The 16,642-nt window shown below is 36.9% G+C and overlaps 2 protein-coding genes across 4 annotated transcripts in view; one reads left to right on the forward strand and one right to left on the reverse strand.

Annotated features, from left to right (window-relative positions):
- LOC139958374 (hypoxanthine-guanine phosphoribosyltransferase-like) lies at window positions 1-12,146 on the forward strand. Of its 2 annotated transcripts, none has more exons than XM_071955390.1 (7): window positions 1-104; window positions 3,124-3,230; window positions 3,860-4,046; window positions 5,675-5,758; window positions 6,914-7,043; window positions 7,700-7,776; window positions 8,841-12,146. In XM_071955390.1, exons 1-7 carry the CDS (start codon window positions 93-95, stop codon window positions 8,886-8,888), a joined length of 645 nt encoding a protein of 214 aa, XP_071811491.1. In that variant the 5' UTR covers window positions 1-92; the 3' UTR covers window positions 8,889-12,146. The 2 variants fall into 2 exon arrangements, with proteins under 2 accessions (XP_071811491.1, XP_071811490.1); XM_071955389.1 differs by having other exon boundaries at window positions 71-464.
- LOC139958372 (uncharacterized) overlaps window positions 11,652-16,642 on the reverse strand; it is a 17,966-nt gene continuing 12,975 nt past the window's right edge. The window contains exons 6-8 of one of the 2 annotated variants that reach the window (XM_071955385.1): window positions 16,483-16,548; window positions 15,575-15,650; window positions 11,652-14,565 (exon numbers count right to left, since the gene is read on the reverse strand). In XM_071955385.1, coding sequence (XP_071811486.1) covers window positions 14,453-14,565; window positions 15,575-15,650; window positions 16,483-16,548 — 255 coding nt within the window. In that variant the 3' untranslated portion in view covers window positions 11,652-14,452. Of the gene's footprint in view, window positions 14,566-15,574; window positions 15,651-16,453; window positions 16,549-16,642 lie in introns of both variants that reach the window. The other variant, XM_071955386.1, reaches the window with a different exon arrangement.

Raw genomic sequence — 16,642 nt, forward strand, 5'->3', positions numbered from 1 at the left:
TGAGGGCGCCCTGCAATAATGAATAATCATTGCAACTTAGTTCGCGGGATTTGTACTGGCGGGAGAAGAGCTATGAATTCACGTAACATCGCATGGAACCTGTGGTAAATAGACATCTACCACTGTCTCACTCACGTTCTTTAGCCCGTTGAAATACTAGGCTAGGCTGGGCTTACATTACAGAAATACATATGGTACCGAAAGCAATGCTCTGCACCTGTATCCATTGTTGAGCTGGCTTGCCGATTGTTAATTAGGATAAGCTTCTCGGCGTGCATTGCAATTCACATACCAAGCTTAACTTAGGACTAGGAGCAGCTTAAGCGCATTACTGGATTATATGCAGTTTTACAAAGACTTGTGTTCATCGGTAGCATTGTTTGACATTCCTACCTGCACTTCTGTTTGGATTGAGGCTTCGAGCTCGATGCTTATCACAGAAAATGGCCAAAAATTTTATTGCAGTGAGTATCCTAATTTAACTTGCCTGGCCGTTCTTATTATAGGCTAGACCTCCTTAAAATGAGCTAGGTTAACTAGTGTTATAATGTTAAATAGCGTAACTGTTACTTTGGTCTAGGGTAAGTGTATGGCCTATGCTAAATAACATGCTTCTGAGTACTTGGTTAGGCCGAGGCTAGAGTACAGATATTTTAATCATTTGCAGAAATAAACAGCACCTAGGCCAGTCTAAGCATATTTTAATTGTAACTAGAAGTTATGTACCAGGAGCACTATAGAATACCTTGCCAATTTCGGAAATAAGCTCTCTGAACACAAGATGTGTCAGAAGTGTTGAAGCAAGTTTCACTAGTAAAACAGTCTCAGTCATTTTAAGATGTAATGTTGCAACTATGAAACAGTCCACAGAGCCTCCATCCTGTTGTAGAGTATTAGTTGCAGTGATGATACAACTAGTTTGTTTGATGTTTGCACCATAAGTCAAACCCTCTAAATTTGCTTTCTCAAAAGTAAAACTAAAACTGCTGTCTGTTTGTACTTGTCAGAGGCAAATGTAATTTTAAGTGATAGGGGCTGTAGGTACTATTAGTGGATAAAAATAATACTAAGTCATTAAACTGCAACTCACCTAATTACAATTATTTAGACGGCCTCTTGACTATTCACAACAGATCTGCGAAAGTCCAAACATCAAAAGGAATAAGAATAAGGAAAGAAATAAATAATTATAACAAAATATAATGATGAGAGAAAGTAATGATCTTGACTCTCCAGTTAAGGAAAGATAAGTGGCGAGTGAAAGTTGCAAGGAAAAATGCATTTTTCCAGTAGGATATAAAACAAAGACAAGATGATGTTAAATAAGTGTCTTTATCTCGCAGAGCCACATGGAAAAGTGTTAAATGAATTCCCTTTCTCCGAAATCCTAAACCAAAACTACAAGGCTGGGTCATGCATGACCCAGAGGGGTACACCGGAAGAACTCCAAAATAGTGAGGTCATACTATTAAAATAGCTAAATCTATCGTAATAGTGTTGCGTCACCACAGAATCAATGCTGAATGGGATGTGTGTATGGATCTGTGTACCAATGTTTGTGTAGGTTGCCATACCTTGTAAATATTGCTACTCAAAATAGATGAGGTGGATGGGCTTAAAAAGTAACCAATTATATTTCTTGTAGGTATTAATGTACCTTTGTTCAGGTATCTGACCACCTTCCAATTCCATGGTAAAGGAGGCTACCATCGTATTGTGGTAAACTCAGCATAAACTGAAGGGAAGTGGAATATTAGATGATGGAACAACTACTGTAATTTGATTAGAAGGCATTGAGTTATATGTGAAACTACAGCGTTCATTTGATTGCTGCTAAATTCATCCACTGGCTTTAGAATGTTTGTGGTCTACAGTAGCATCTATAAATGTGTTGCAGCTGGCCAACTAATTTCTACGAATGGAACCAAGGTAACTAGGAATTTGGGGTTTGCCTGATGTATACGCCTAGACGATTGTTACCTCTCAATAAATATGGTCCAAACAAGTGCTGATAGTCATAATCGATTTACCTCAGTAGTCGCGATTACACTTTGGAAGTTCGATTGATGGCCAGCTCACACCCTAAATTGCGATAAGTGGACTACAAGCTAGCACTAAACATAATCTGCTTTTGAAAAATAGCCTAACCTATCAAAGACAGCACTAAAGCAGTTTGTCAGCAAATATGGCAAAAGAACAGGTTCTCACAATGCTGCACTAGCACTGCTGTGTTAAAAATCGACAAGCACCTGCTCCGGTTAGATTCATGCGTTTGCTTGTCAGTAATACGCTAGGTCTGCAGTGCAACATTCAGTCCAAGCAATGTTTGATTATTGTGCATAGTCGCAAATTTGTAAGTTATAATTGCCAAAGTATTTGTCATTTCTTCAAACATGTTTACAGTTACTTCATTACTGGCCTGGTTCACATTTATTGAATGTCTAATCTAGTGTGTCGATTGCAGTGTAGTTTAATTGTGCAAAATATGTGCCTGCCAGCCCATCGTGTAGGCTAGAGCCTAACCTAGAATGTTGAACATCCTACAGAAAACTCTTGCATACTAATCACACCGCTACAAGGTGTTACATCTATCATTGTTTGCCTTCATTAGTGCTAGTAGTGTATTAGCCTCGTAGATTCATTCAAATTTCAAAAGTTCTAGATTAACTATGAAGGATTTTAAGAAACGTTGTTTATTGAAAGTTGTTCAACAGTTTCTGTTTGGTAGATGTATTAACATGATTTAGACACCACACGTTAAGACATGAAAGAACAAATAAAGACGGTGCACCATGGAGAGAGATTTGTTTTGACTGTATTTCTGCAATGTAAAAATGACAGTGATGACGCAATAACTGTAACCGAGTACAGTAATCGTGATTCATCGACTACAAAAGAAAGAGTCGACTATCAACACTAGTCCAAACAGTAGGCTGTGAAGGTCTACCTATTTTATTTACCTATCATATGCCACTTACCTATAATTGCATCCGTACACCCATACTTATACTGTACTTGTATTTTGAACCTTGGTTGAGAAATTGCTGTACCAATGGCGTACCATGTCTGTAATCTTTATGTTAATATAAAACTGGTTTCTAATTTTTTTGCTTTTATTTCCAGATAGATGATGACTTTGAAGGTTATCCAATCGATATGTTTTGTGTTCCTAAACATTACTACAACTATGTTGAAAACATCTTGATACCACGGGGTGTGATTGCAGACAGGTGAGTTTACCTTGCCTCTCCAGCCAACCCCCTCCCACCCATTCTCCCATCCTATCCACATCACTGGAATGGTTCATATTTATACTTAATATGATCTTGGGCAATAATCCTCCTGAGGGGTAGTCATAGCAACAACAAAAATTGCCAAGTTCTTCGTCTGATGTGGTAAGCTGTAGTGCTTTCAAAGTCAAAGTCATGGTATGAACTACGACTCACACATAATGAATCAGATTTTTAGTCTGATTTAGGTAAAACATCCGTTTCAGGATTTCCTTCCTTTTCTCTGGTTATCATGTGACATAAATTTCCTTTGCTGTTATTCTGGATTTAACTTTATCATTTGTGTAAACTTGTAGCTCTTCAGTGATGTGCACAGGACTTAAAAAGGTGGGTGGGCCAAATTGTAATCACCCCCCCAAGGAGTTAGGTAGGGGCATACAAGTAATGGATGGGCTGTAGAAGTATAAAAAAAAACACTGCTATTGTTGGATATGTCTGCGCTTTATAAATCCTCAATATTATATGATAATAAATAATAATAATTATATATATTTATAATAATAAAAATAATAAATATGATAATTAATCATAATAATTATATTATATTATAATATTATTTAAATCATCAGAACAGAGAGACTGGCTAAGGATATTTGGGATGCCCTAGGAGATGGCAGACCAATCGTGGTCCTCTGTGTCCTGAAGGGTGGTTATCAGTTCTGCTCGGATCTGATGGATTACATCAAGGCTTTTAACCGTCATGCCTCAAAGTCGGTACCAATGAGGGTGGATTTTATCAGGTTAAAGAGCTATGAGGTAAGCCAGCTACAGACTACTTTGACAATGTTCAAAATTTCTGCTCTCAGAGTGGCCTTAATTATATGAATGCTTAAAAGAGATGGGCCTGTGTCTGATGGTGTTACTTCGATATGAGATTTTTCATATCGATGTGTTGTAGTTCTTGTTCTCCCACACAAAAAAACGATATCTTTAATTCTTAATGTAAAATTACAAAACGGCATGTGCTCCTCGGTCGCAATGGGCAGTGCACACACAATGTAACCTAAGTTAGGAAAACTATCGTTGCCAGTAAGACACAAGTTTTGACCTCAGTTTCTTAGATCTGACAATCCACTTTTACAACCAACTTACAGGAAACAGTTCAACAACAATTAGTAAACACCAACTTAGGATGCCATCGTAGTGATACCAGCAAAACAAAAATAATTACTTTTGATTGGTTGCCAACATGGTTGACAAGCATTGTTCTGATTTGATTTTACTTGTTGTTGTTTCTGATTGTCAGTTTAAGTATCGTATTAACGTTTAGGCTAGATTTGGAAATGATATTGAGATGTAAAATTCATATTAATAAGTACTGTACATTACCAATATGGTAATATTGCAACAGCACTAGCACCTGAGCCTAACAGGAATATCAGTTATAAGCTAGGTTAGCTCCTCAGTGTTGTACTTAGCAGTTCGGGTCTTAGGGGTCATTGCAAAACCAGAAAGGCAACATCGATGACGATGTAGGCTGTAGTTCTGTGTGGTCAAGTGGAACTGGTTAGCTCCTCAGTGTTGTACTTAGCAGAAGGGTCTTAGGGGTCATTGCAAAACCAGAAAGGCAATATCGATGATGATGTAGGGCTGTAGTTCTGTGTGGTCAAGTCGAACTTATTATTGCTCTGCACTTCATCCACCTCCTAAAAGTGATTTCGAAGTAGACAACACCTTGCCATTGATGGACCTAGATCTGATAGATCTATGGCATCACAAGCAGTAAATTAGTATCATACTAAAGAAATACAAAAAATAAGGGTATTAAAGATGGTGTAGTCGTTTCCTTACAGCTTTGTCAAAATGATATATATGCAGTTAACATCATGTTTAATGTTACAGAAGAGCTCTGTAGACTGAAATCAATAAGCAAATGTTGATTTTTTTCCTCTATGTACAAGAATGTACAGACATCCTGTACATTTGTTTTCCATACACTGTAACACTCTGATATATTATATATCACTAGTTGTAGAGCAAACTAATCTATGTTAAGGTCTTTCACAATAGCATATATATTTTGCAGGAAAATTCAGGGAATAATTCATATGGTATAACACTGCAAAACCCCTATGCAAAAGTGGCAGATTGCTATACAAATCCAAATAGGTACAGCAGTGTTTATTTTGTACAAAGGAACCACCGTATATTATAAGAGGAAGTCTAAATCCTTCAAAACTGCTACACAGAATTTGTTATTCACTGACGTTTGTTCACACAGATAGACTCTGTGTTAGCAGTGTAGGTGGTTTGTTTCACTGTGCACTGTGTAATGTAATCGTTTCCTTGTTTAATTCTAGTGTGTTGTTGAAGTCTTTCATATTAAGTAATGCTGTTAAATGCACGTTGACATGTCACATCGTTTCCGTCTTTCCATTTTTCAGAATGACAGGTCCACCGGTGAGATCAAGGTCATTGGTGGTGACAACTTACAATCCTTGGAAGATAAAAATATTCTAATTGTTGAGGTGAGGATGGAATTCCCAAATGAATATTCATAATCTATAGATCTGCATATAAGGAGAGGAGATCAGTATTGCCACCAAATATTCCAGAAAGTCTCTCCACCACCTCTCTCACGAAACAAAGTAAAGTGCTTTATATAACCAACACAGTTAATTGTCTAATTGAGGTCTCCTCAGTGACTGGAAATTATTTAGATGGTCATAACATCCTGAAAAAATGTTTTTCAAACCTTTTAAATTTCAGCAATTTTAACATGCTACAAAATTGGGACCAAAACTGATGGCTTTTGAAGCTAATTAAATATAGCCATTAGAGATAATACACTTCTGGTCATAGCTAAATTTCACTACAGTTGTTTGCTTAATTAAAGTAGCTATGTATTCTTTATGAAGGTAAGAAATTATTTCTGATCATGGAAGAGGTAGAAAGTGTTCAGGTTTGTAACTATGGTTACGTAAGCCCATTGTGCCACCTTCTTACCTATCTTGTTTATACTTTTGCACTGTTACATCTGTCTGGTCTACAATGTCACTTACATCAGTCACTTAGTTATAGTTATGTCATTCTGTGTATTAAGTGAGACACATCAGCTGCTTGCATTGACACCTTGAGTTGTCAACTATGCTATCTGTCTGGGAAACTATGACCCCGACCTCAAAAATAAACGGAGTAGACTATTTATTAGGAAAAGTAGTTTGATCAGATTGACTTTTCCGTTTTATGATCAGTTAGAATAAACACTGTAAAACATTGAAGTTTTAAGTAAATTGCATTCACACGCTTAGCTGTAAATATTGTGTTCATTTTTATGTGATGCGCTGTCTTTCCTTGTTCCTGAATGGGCTACTACGTATAGCTTATTACCTTGTACTACATGACATGTATGATACTGTATATGTATAGAAATATGTGGTGGTGTGATGTAAACAGAATTGACAAGGTAATTTTCGAAAGCAATGGTCTCATCATGTGAGAGGATGGTTATAAAATGCCTGTGCCAGAAATTAATTTGGTTAAATATTAATAAGCATAATTTACTATATATTAACATTTCTTTTATGCTCTCTCAATATGAACAGTGAACCTACTCACCCCAGGATTGTACATAATAAATCCACATCATGTTATCTCACTTTTTTGCCTTTTCTATATTTCAGGATATTATAGATACTGGTAACACCATGATGAAACTATTGAAGATCGTTAGCGACCATAATCCCAAGAGTGTAAAAGTCTGTAGTCTGCTAGTCAAGAGGACGTCTAGGAGTAACAATTACAAACCAGATTGTTAGTAGTTATATTCTTTCCTTACTAGTATCAGTATATCATCTGTAAAAATAAAAACAAAAATGTTGACAAACTGTTAATATTCTACAAAACACCATGTATATATATTTCAAGTAAGAGCTAGGGTAGACCATGGAGCTGTTTATAGCTCCATGGGTAGACATAGTAAGTTTGACAGACAGACAGATCAATGTGAAATTTGCTCATTGAATGACTCTCCTTAAAACTGAATGACTCTCCTCCTTAAAGTTGAACAACTCTAGTAAACTGAGGACTGGCAGTAGGTTGTTTAGAGTGTTACATATATATAGTTCAAATGTCTAGTCAAATTTCATCTTTATCGACTGTTCTTGTTGTGATTGAAGGATTCTTCATATTATTTCAATAATCTGAGCTAATGAGAGTCAATATGTTAATTTTTGATACATGATGTGAAATTTTATGGATCAAGTGACTTTCCACCTGACCACTTACAGCCTTCCATTTACTGTATTGCATAATACCAGATTGGTGGGGGGGGGTGTTAGTTGTTTGGGGGGTCAGTGTATCAGATGTGGGCCAGACCTATTACTGACATTAGAGTAACTTGATATGTCTGTATTTGGCAAATAAACTTTCATTTTGTAAGTGCTGTTTATTCTTCCCCTCTTTTGCAGATTTTGGTTTTGAAGTTCCTGACAAATTCCTGGTTGGCTATGCATTAGATTATAACGAGTATTACAGAGATTTAGAGGTAAGTTTGCGCACTTCCATACATCTAACGATCAAAAACCAAGTTACTTTGCCTTTAGAATGTATTTTTTTGTTAACTACGAAAACACCAAAATTGCAAAGCCACCTGCTTAATGACTTAATCGGATATTAAAAGCTGCAGGCTTAAAAACAGGACCAATAAGATGGGTTTTACGTGCAGGTAATTCACATGTCAGTGAAGTCAACTTTGGGCCATAGTAATGTTAGCAGAGGCTTGTGTTACAATTACAACCTCTGTGGATTTCAAAATAAAGCTAGCTGGGCTGTTCACTGTTCGTATCAAATGATTTTAACAAGGTGAGATCGGTAAATTTCTTGTATTTATTGTAACCATATCTCCCAACATTGTTACGTATGATACATATATTGTCATCAACTTTAAGTAGGCCATGCCACTATCATGCGACTTTAAAATGTTGGCTAGGCCTAACTTATGGCTGTATGCATTGTATGTATGCAATTTACAATGGGACGTTCAGTTGCATGTTGATCGAATGTACTGGCTACCTCTGTGGTAGCAGGGGGTATGTTTTTTCAAAAGAATAACAACTTTGTACCAACCATAAACTTGCAAAAAGGAGAGAAAAATTTGCCCTGTCAAGGAACGTACCAAATTATTTAGTTAATTATTTTATTGTCCACACCATGAATGGAGGGTTATACCAACATGAACTATCAGATCTTTAAGGGGTGTTTATTTTGATTGTGTGCTTTTGTCGAGTTGAAATAAATGTGATAGTACGTTCCACATATAATTTAGTCGTCCTTCGGACAACCTCTAATGCAATTTTGGTTGTCCAAAAGAAATTTTAGTCGTCTCGGACAACCATGTAATTTCAGCCCTGCCTCATGTTTTCATCGATGTTATATATATAAAGGTCATACAAGGGGATGAGGGATCAAATACGGTTATGCGTTTCAATAGTTACAGCAATGATATTTGACCAATACCAAGTTAATCTGGATAAATTTAATAGCAAGCAGAAGCACATTGATCTTGCTGCTCCACTGTTTTCTTAAACTTTCCCTCCATTTTCCTTGCAGCATATTTGCGTCATCAATGAGGAAGGAAAAAAAGCCTTTGCTGTGTGATCTACGGGTCAAGAGGTCGTCTTCTCAACATTCTGTATCGTGTCCATACACTGGAGAGTGTTTAGCGCCTGTTTCATCTCTCAGCTCTCAGAAATAACAAACACTTCATAAAGATATGAGCAATATTCTTTGTTTGTAACTGAAATCTATGGTTGTAGAAGGCTTTTTCGCTTTCTTTTTGTGCTGTTTTGAGTGGTGTAGTTAGCTTGATGTGTCAGCAGCAGAGAGGCAAGGTCACACACAATCGATGAAGGAATGAAGTTGACATCTTGTCCGGTTTTAATTCGTCTCCAATTAGAAAGGAATTTCTGAACATTCAATACATTTCTCAGGTATTAAATGGTTTATGTACATAAAAGACCATTATTATTGTTAGGATTGTCAACAGAGGGCGGTGTCATATCGGTTCTAACCTGCATAATCTGCACTGTTTACCAATCTATGCATTAAAGTAACCACAATTGCGTGAAAGCACTCTTTAAGTTGCAAATACAGCTGATGAACACGCTGGGTGGTTGACTCATTCATGGTTCCACTCCTGTTGTTTTGAAAAGAAAATCTTGCTAGTTAGCTAGCTTGACTCCAAACTATTATTAAAATAAGTTTAAAAAGATCTCTGCTTCATAAAGTACGATCGAAATTGGTAGATGCTACTAGTGATCTGTAGCCGGAGACTGAAGCAGGTCAAGGGTCGTGGAACTAGATAGGAACAAATATGACAGCGCCCTCTATTGATTTGGGGTGGCGCCCTCTATAATTGGGGTGTTGCTGGAGAGCCCCCATTGTAAACAAACAGTCCAGAATTAATTAATGTTTGACTGCTAAAACCAGGGCGATGATCATCCTAGTGAAATATGCTCTTAATTCTGACGGCCGTCTTGAGATGAAAACACACCTTCTGTCGTGATTGGAAAACTTAACCAGGTTCCATCGCACAAACAAAAAGAAAGATATAGATAAATGAAACACATATTAAAAAAACAAAGAAATAGATTAAAGTGTCTACAAATGTAAAAGGGTCAAGAGTTTTTAAAATAGATGTAAAATAACAAACCTTAGCAGAGTGAACTTTACCTTTCATTGTGAAGTACCCAATGTGTATGTATCAGGAGTGCATGTTGGTCTATTTTTCTCCCAAAAAATGGCGAGAAATCGTCAGAATTAGCAAATACGAAATTCTGTACAGTTCACCAACCTTGCCTGGAGTGAAGTTAAGGCAGATGATGTGTTTTAATGTCATAGATGCTTGCTGAAAGAAATAGTTTTATTTTCACCTCATTACTTGCAATAATTATAAGATACAGCAAGCCACAAATATTTTGTAGTCAGTGTGTAGGTTGTCTTATCACACCAATATGCTTCAAATTCACTTTGTGGTAAAAGCTGTAACGAGCTTGTCAATACTACAAAAACAGCAGAAATTTCATGCAAATTTCATTAGAAACCTAAGGACTGCTTTGTATTTTTATCAGTTAAAAATAAAAATATTGCCTCTGGATTATTCTTGTAATGTAAAACAGTTGATCTTACAAAGGACTTGAAAAGATGCAGTCACAAAAGTGATGAAAAAAAACATCTTCTTTCATTATGAGCAAGGTACAGCGTTATGATATCTACCGTACATATATTTTAAGAAAACTTGGTTTCTACAGGAAAAGTCTGGAAATATTTCTTCTGGTTCTTCTTTTGAGCAAAAGTCAACATTTCTTTAACAACACAGGAAGGTGACAAATATGGGAATGATGACATCTTGTTTCATTTCATGTGAAGCTGTTTCATTTTTAAATGTTTCTTTCATGTCATTTGTAACCAAGACAACTGTTGTCAATAGCGTTGTCATTATTGTATCTAAGTAAGTAAGTATCATGTGACTTTGTGGTGTGCTAGGTCCCCCAGGTGAACTTTTGATCCCATGCCCTGTTAAATCAAGTTTGGGGTTATTACTGATTTTCAAATTTTTTTTATAAAAAAGAAATGTTTTCTGTAGCAGATCTGCAGTGATAATGTGTCTGTAAGTCGGTCAATGTATTCATTTAATGATGGTTTCCTTGTCTATATCTTATATCAGCGACAACCATATTTTGTTGGTTTTTATTACATTTCCCACTACTTTTTTGTGATTATATAGTACATAAACATTGAGAAAGCCCACAAATCTGAGATATCATTCCGAAATATTGATGGTATTTACAGTATTGCTTGGTCATCAGTAATGGGATGGCCTGCCCACAGGGCAACTCCTGTCAGACATTCATCAGTAACTCATGTTAATAGCTGCATGAATTCAATATTAATCATTTTTGGTTCATTGTGAAGGAAAAGGTTGTGTGTAAATATCTTCTTCTTGAAGTTTCAACTCTGAAGAAATGTGTCAATCTTTAAAAAACATAGCGATTAATTGATAGCCCAGGTACCTTGCTGGGATGCTTACTGTGTGAGGTATTGTGTAATAATGTATTGATGCTTACAGGTAGGTCTTGCATTTGAAATTCCCTTTAAGAAATAAAGTAAAGTTCAATATTGACAACAAAAATGGTTCAACGTGAAAATGTCTAACCTATAAAGGGGTCCTTAAAATGATTTCCTAAAAGTTGATATTTCGTCAAATTCAATAATGAAATATGTCCTTTGAGAGTTGAAATGACTTTGAGAATGATATTCAGACAATGTAGGTCACTGCACTAAAAAATGTTATGATGATTCAATTTATTGAGCTTACCTGTGTGTGTCCAAATGATGGTAAAGCAATACACTGAAGTGCTGTAATTTGTAGCTGTTTAAGGGGAGGGGGGTCGGGGTCATATATTGTTTTAATCAGCTACTTTGTGTGAAATGCAAATCAATATCTTTTGAGTTTGCCAATATAAAAGGAAAGATACAAATCTTGTTCATTATGTTCCATTCTCGGTTAGCTTGTTTCATATCCATGTCAAAGAGGTAGGCTTTTGGGTAGACAAATTTGCTACTCCACATTTCCAATTGTGTGTTACAACATGTTTGTTCACTTTATGCTGCAGTTTTGGAGGTAGTGTATTACATGTGGTGAGAAATTATTGAAGTGATATTTATTTCCCCACCCCCCCCCCATTTGGTTGCAACTGTTGATGATAATGTTTAGAGATTTACATATCTCTCGTAAACGAAAGTCAACTGATATAACCTCTTATTTAATCCTGTACTATTAAGCAAAGCTTGCAGTTGCTTACAGGTTTTGTGATGCTTGAGAGATGAAGCCAATAAAAAGGGGACAGAATTTACCATTTTTCTCTGTGGACTTTCTTGTTTACAGGTTTGTTAGAATTATGCTGGTAAAGTGGCTTTTGGAGGCCCGTGTTTCCTATGTGAACTTTCATTCTAGCAAGAATATTTAAGGGTGAGCTAGGTGTATGGCCTAATGAGGAATCCCTCATAGTGACCTTCCAAACAAACTTACAAATTGGAGAACAGCAAGTTCTGACAGATGAAGAAAATGCTGGACTGTTACCAGGAGTTATCCAGGAGACTAACCAGGAGTTATCCAGCCTGCAACAGTTGCTTTGTCACCAAAGGTGGGGGGGGGGGGTCTCATGGCACAAGCCACGTAACATTTTATGATGTTTAACCAAATTCACACCTGTGTCATTTGATACAATTGATAAAAGAATTGTCATATTAAAATGAGTTTTGTTCAAGACACATCTAGAATGTATTACATAGAAATATCACTTCAAAGTGTATCTCAAATAACCATCTGTTGTATTAAAATGTGTTCTGTTCAACACGCATCTAGAATGTATTACATAGAAAGATCACTTCAAAGCATATGTCAAAAAACAGGTCAAAAATCCACAAGACAGTAAAAGTTCAAATTTCCAAGATATTTATTGATAATACTCTGAAGAAATAAATAAATATTCTAAACAAAATAAAAATGCACATATACACGTCAATAGCATTAGTTCCACGAGTAACTCTCTTAAAGTAATTTCAGACCGTCATTTAGCATGCAGTTTAGCTGTACATAATCGTGCCATAAAGTAATAAGGATTAGCATTCATATGATCAAATTCTTATTTACACAGAAAAGAAAATATATATATATAATGGCGACAAGGTGTCGACGAAGGTCCAATCATAGACTCGTGCTGCTCTTGCATGTATTATAGAACAATACGTAGTACACATTGAACTTATTAGCAATATTTTGGAAGTCCTGGTTGTCAAATGAAGGTCTGACTCTACTGAAACCATCAATAAAGAGGAAACTTAATGAATGAAAAAGAATATAAAAGGAGTAAATTATGTCTGGTAAAATTCAGGCTTTAAAATAGGTTTGGCTATAATTAAGACAGCCAAGTTATAACACTGACAAAGTCTGACATACAGCGTGACAGGTCTGACAAAGTCTGACAGGTCTGACACTGACAAAGTGTGACAGCGTGACAGGTCTTTCATTCCTCAGCTTCTTCTGTCCCTCCTAACTCTTATATTTTGATGGATGTTTTTGCCGTTTGGATGACAGTTCGCACATGATAAGCAAGGCACATTTGACAACAAACTAAAGCATGCTTCTTTTTTTTCTTAATTTAATTTTGTATTTATAATGCCCATATTAGATGGTTTTATCACAAAGCGGCTTTTGCATGAATAATTGAAGACTCCACCCGACTGCAACATACACAAAATCAAATATCTGGTTTGCCATTACAATGTGGTAGCTTTTCTTTGTAATCAAAATGTAACGCATCTGGAGTGTGCTAATAACCTAACTGGCTGTACGCAACTTATAGTTTGGCACAAAATAAATCAATCACAAGCAACATCATATATCTTTGCTTATTAGTACAGAAAGTATCTCTAACATGCTTACCACAACCACACTTACAAACCTTGGCAGTGAAAACGGAAATAGAGAAATGCACTAAACCACTCAAGGTTTTGTCTTTAAAGGAAAACAAACTTGAAAATAAATAATGCTGCTCACAGCCTCACACAATGACAACCACCTCAAAATTGAGTGTTGGCTCATAAATCAACCTAACAGTTTGTAATCCAACTTGGTAAACATGATTACTACTTTACCAAAGCAATGGCTAGTGCAGAGCCCCACACACCCCCAACGCCAGGTGAAAAGCATTCAGTCGAGGGGTGGAAACAATCAGTCGGGGTACTATCTTCACAAATTAAAAAGTATTAATTAGCACAACTTTGTGTTTAAATCTAATTGCAACACAGTAACTAAACATCTGGCACGTCCCTTCAGGACCACCGTAGGAATCAGTATTCCTGAAGTTTGCGACTTGTAGGACCTCTCTGAAGAGAGATCAAGCTAGCCAGGTATCACACTGGAGGTCTGGTCACTTTAGTCCTGTACGTATGCCAAATTCCATACTTATCATGAGGTATTGACCACATTTGGCGACATGTTATGTGTCATGTGAGCTTTCTGAAGCATGTTCAAGACAGTAATGATTTGGGTTAATGCTATGCAGGTCCCAGCGAGTGGCATGAATATTTGTTCCATGGAGAGCAATACCATCTGTGATCCACACAACTACGATCATGAAGAGAGGAAACTGCTATCTTCACGTCCTCCAGATAGAGAAGCTTGGCTGTTGGGACGAGTTAAGAGCTTGATGGCGACTTTCGTTTTCTCCGGCTAACACATCTCCACCGAGAAGGGCTGACATCTGGGACGCTTTACAGATGATGAAAGATGAAAGTAAAATCCTCATAAAACCTCAAGCAGATAGCTTATATGTTGGGTTTCTTAACTTTACATTTGTAGTTAAAACCTGGACATTTTGTAAATGCACCGTAATAATCATATAAAAAACACAAAAAGAGGAGGGATGGGGGTGGGAGGACATGTCAGGGCAAGTCATGACTTAAGTTCAACCTTAAACAAGATTCACACAAAAGAATTATTAAAGAGTTTTTGTAATAGGAACATCATAAAGGATTACTTCACAAATAGGTCCAGTTAGATCGTAATTATCATTGCTAGTTTATAATAAAAATAAGGTCAGCCCAAATCCTTATATGCAAACTAGGCTAGGCCTGCAGGCAGTAGCCCAGCAAGAGGCAACAGCAATAGAAATGCCCCCCCCTCTCCCCCCCCCCCTCTCCAACAGGAGAGTTCACATTCCACAAACCATAGTTGGGCTTGGGTAAATAATTATTAACATTTGGTGACTCTAGAAATGGCACTCTCATGCCTGAAATAGTACATGGGGCCCAGTGGCTGGCTCCAGCATGGTCCTCATCACTAGGCCTCCCCCCTGTGCATGGGCTCCAGTAGACCTATAGTTATGCCGCTGCCCATAGGTACATCAACCAAGAAAGTGTGAGACAATTTGATTTTTTTTTCCCCTATGAGAGTTAACTTTTGTAAGGTTTATTACAAGTATGGCAAAGATGTAAATATAAGACACAAGCAATACCATTTTTGCTCTACGGTAGAGACCCTAGGATATTTATGGTAAGGTTAGCCACACTTGAAATGCAGTTTCCTATTCCACCTACAAAGAAATCATCTTGAACGATGTTCCATTTTGCTGTGCATATACAAAGCGTTAAATTGCATCCAAAACTAGTTTTTTGGGTGGGGAGGGGGTTGGGGGGGAATTTGCACAATGATTTATCAGTTCTATAATTTTTACATCTCAACTGAGATTCTTCACAATAAACCTAAAATGTCAACTTACAATTATTAGTTTTGCTTTTAGAGAAGCCGGCATCTGGTCTGATAACATAGGCAGAATCAGGTCTGGAATACGCTGCCTGTGATAGAAAGTAACAGAGTATCAGTAGAAAATTAATTGTGTAATAAATATAACAACAGGCATAGGTATGTATACATCAGGGGTGGGCAACTTACGGCTCGCAGGCCACATGCGGCCCGCCAAAGATTTTTTTGCAGCCTGTGAGATGTCTCAAGAAAAAGAAAAAAATCAATCTATTTTACATCATCACAAAAAGCAAGCTAGCTGCTTAGAATTTATCGGCATTAATGATGGTGTCAGGTAGGCCTATTATCCCCATTAATTATCAACTGTACTGTATTGACAATATGATTTTGTGAATACAGATGTAAGTACACACACCAATTGCTTGAAAGTCCTCGAAATCAAAGGTTTGAAATCAACAGCAGGTCGTTGGATAGGTGCGGCCCAGTCAATTTTACACTCCTTATATCTAGCCCATTCATTGAAAAGGTTGCCCACCCCAGGTATACATAAATCTAAGATAAATTAATCCAGTCGAACAAAACTCTTCCAATTTCACCAATAGAGGACTCTGAAATACTGAGGTACCTTATTTGGTTTGTTTACGTTTTAATGATAATACATGCATACCTTGATTTGAATGTTATGCGGCCACCCCCTGGGCCAACCGAGGTTTCGTTTATGTATACATGCATCGAGTTACCAGAATATATTACGTTAGCCTTCGAATAAGAACAGTTTATCTTTGTGTTCCTGTTTCGACTCAGGAGTTTTGTGGTTTAAGTAACGTTGCCCTGGAACCAACACTACAGTAACCATAATTTCATTTTTTACCTGATATGAAACCATTGTGCTTACTTTTGTCCATCCACAAAATGTCTACGTACCATTCTCATATTTGCCCTGGTAGAAGACGTTGGTCTTTCCGTACGTGTGGTAGATGGAGCTGATACCTGTGTTAAGATACAAGTTAGAATGGCAGAACAATACAGATACCATGTTTATTCACTACTACATTAAGTTTGAAATCTGCAGAATGAGTGGAAG

Source organism: Apostichopus japonicus, chromosome 18 (genome assembly GCF_037975245.1).
Source record: "Apostichopus japonicus isolate 1M-3 chromosome 18, ASM3797524v1, whole genome shotgun sequence".
Lineage (NCBI taxonomy): Eukaryota > Metazoa > Echinodermata > Holothuroidea > Aspidochirotida > Stichopodidae > Apostichopus > Apostichopus japonicus.

Excerpts from the sequence above, each read along its gene's own strand:
- LOC139958374 (XM_071955389.1), top strand. The coding sequence starts at position 444 with ATGGCCAAAAATTTTATTGCA. Across the intron at positions 5,759-6,913 it reads AAAATATTCTAATTGTTGAG|GATATTATAGATACTGGTAA; the intron begins GTGAGGATGGAA and ends TCTATATTTCAG. Across the intron at positions 7,044-7,699 it reads TAACAATTACAAACCAGATT|ATTTTGGTTTTGAAGTTCCT; the intron begins GTTAGTAGTTAT and ends CCTCTTTTGCAG.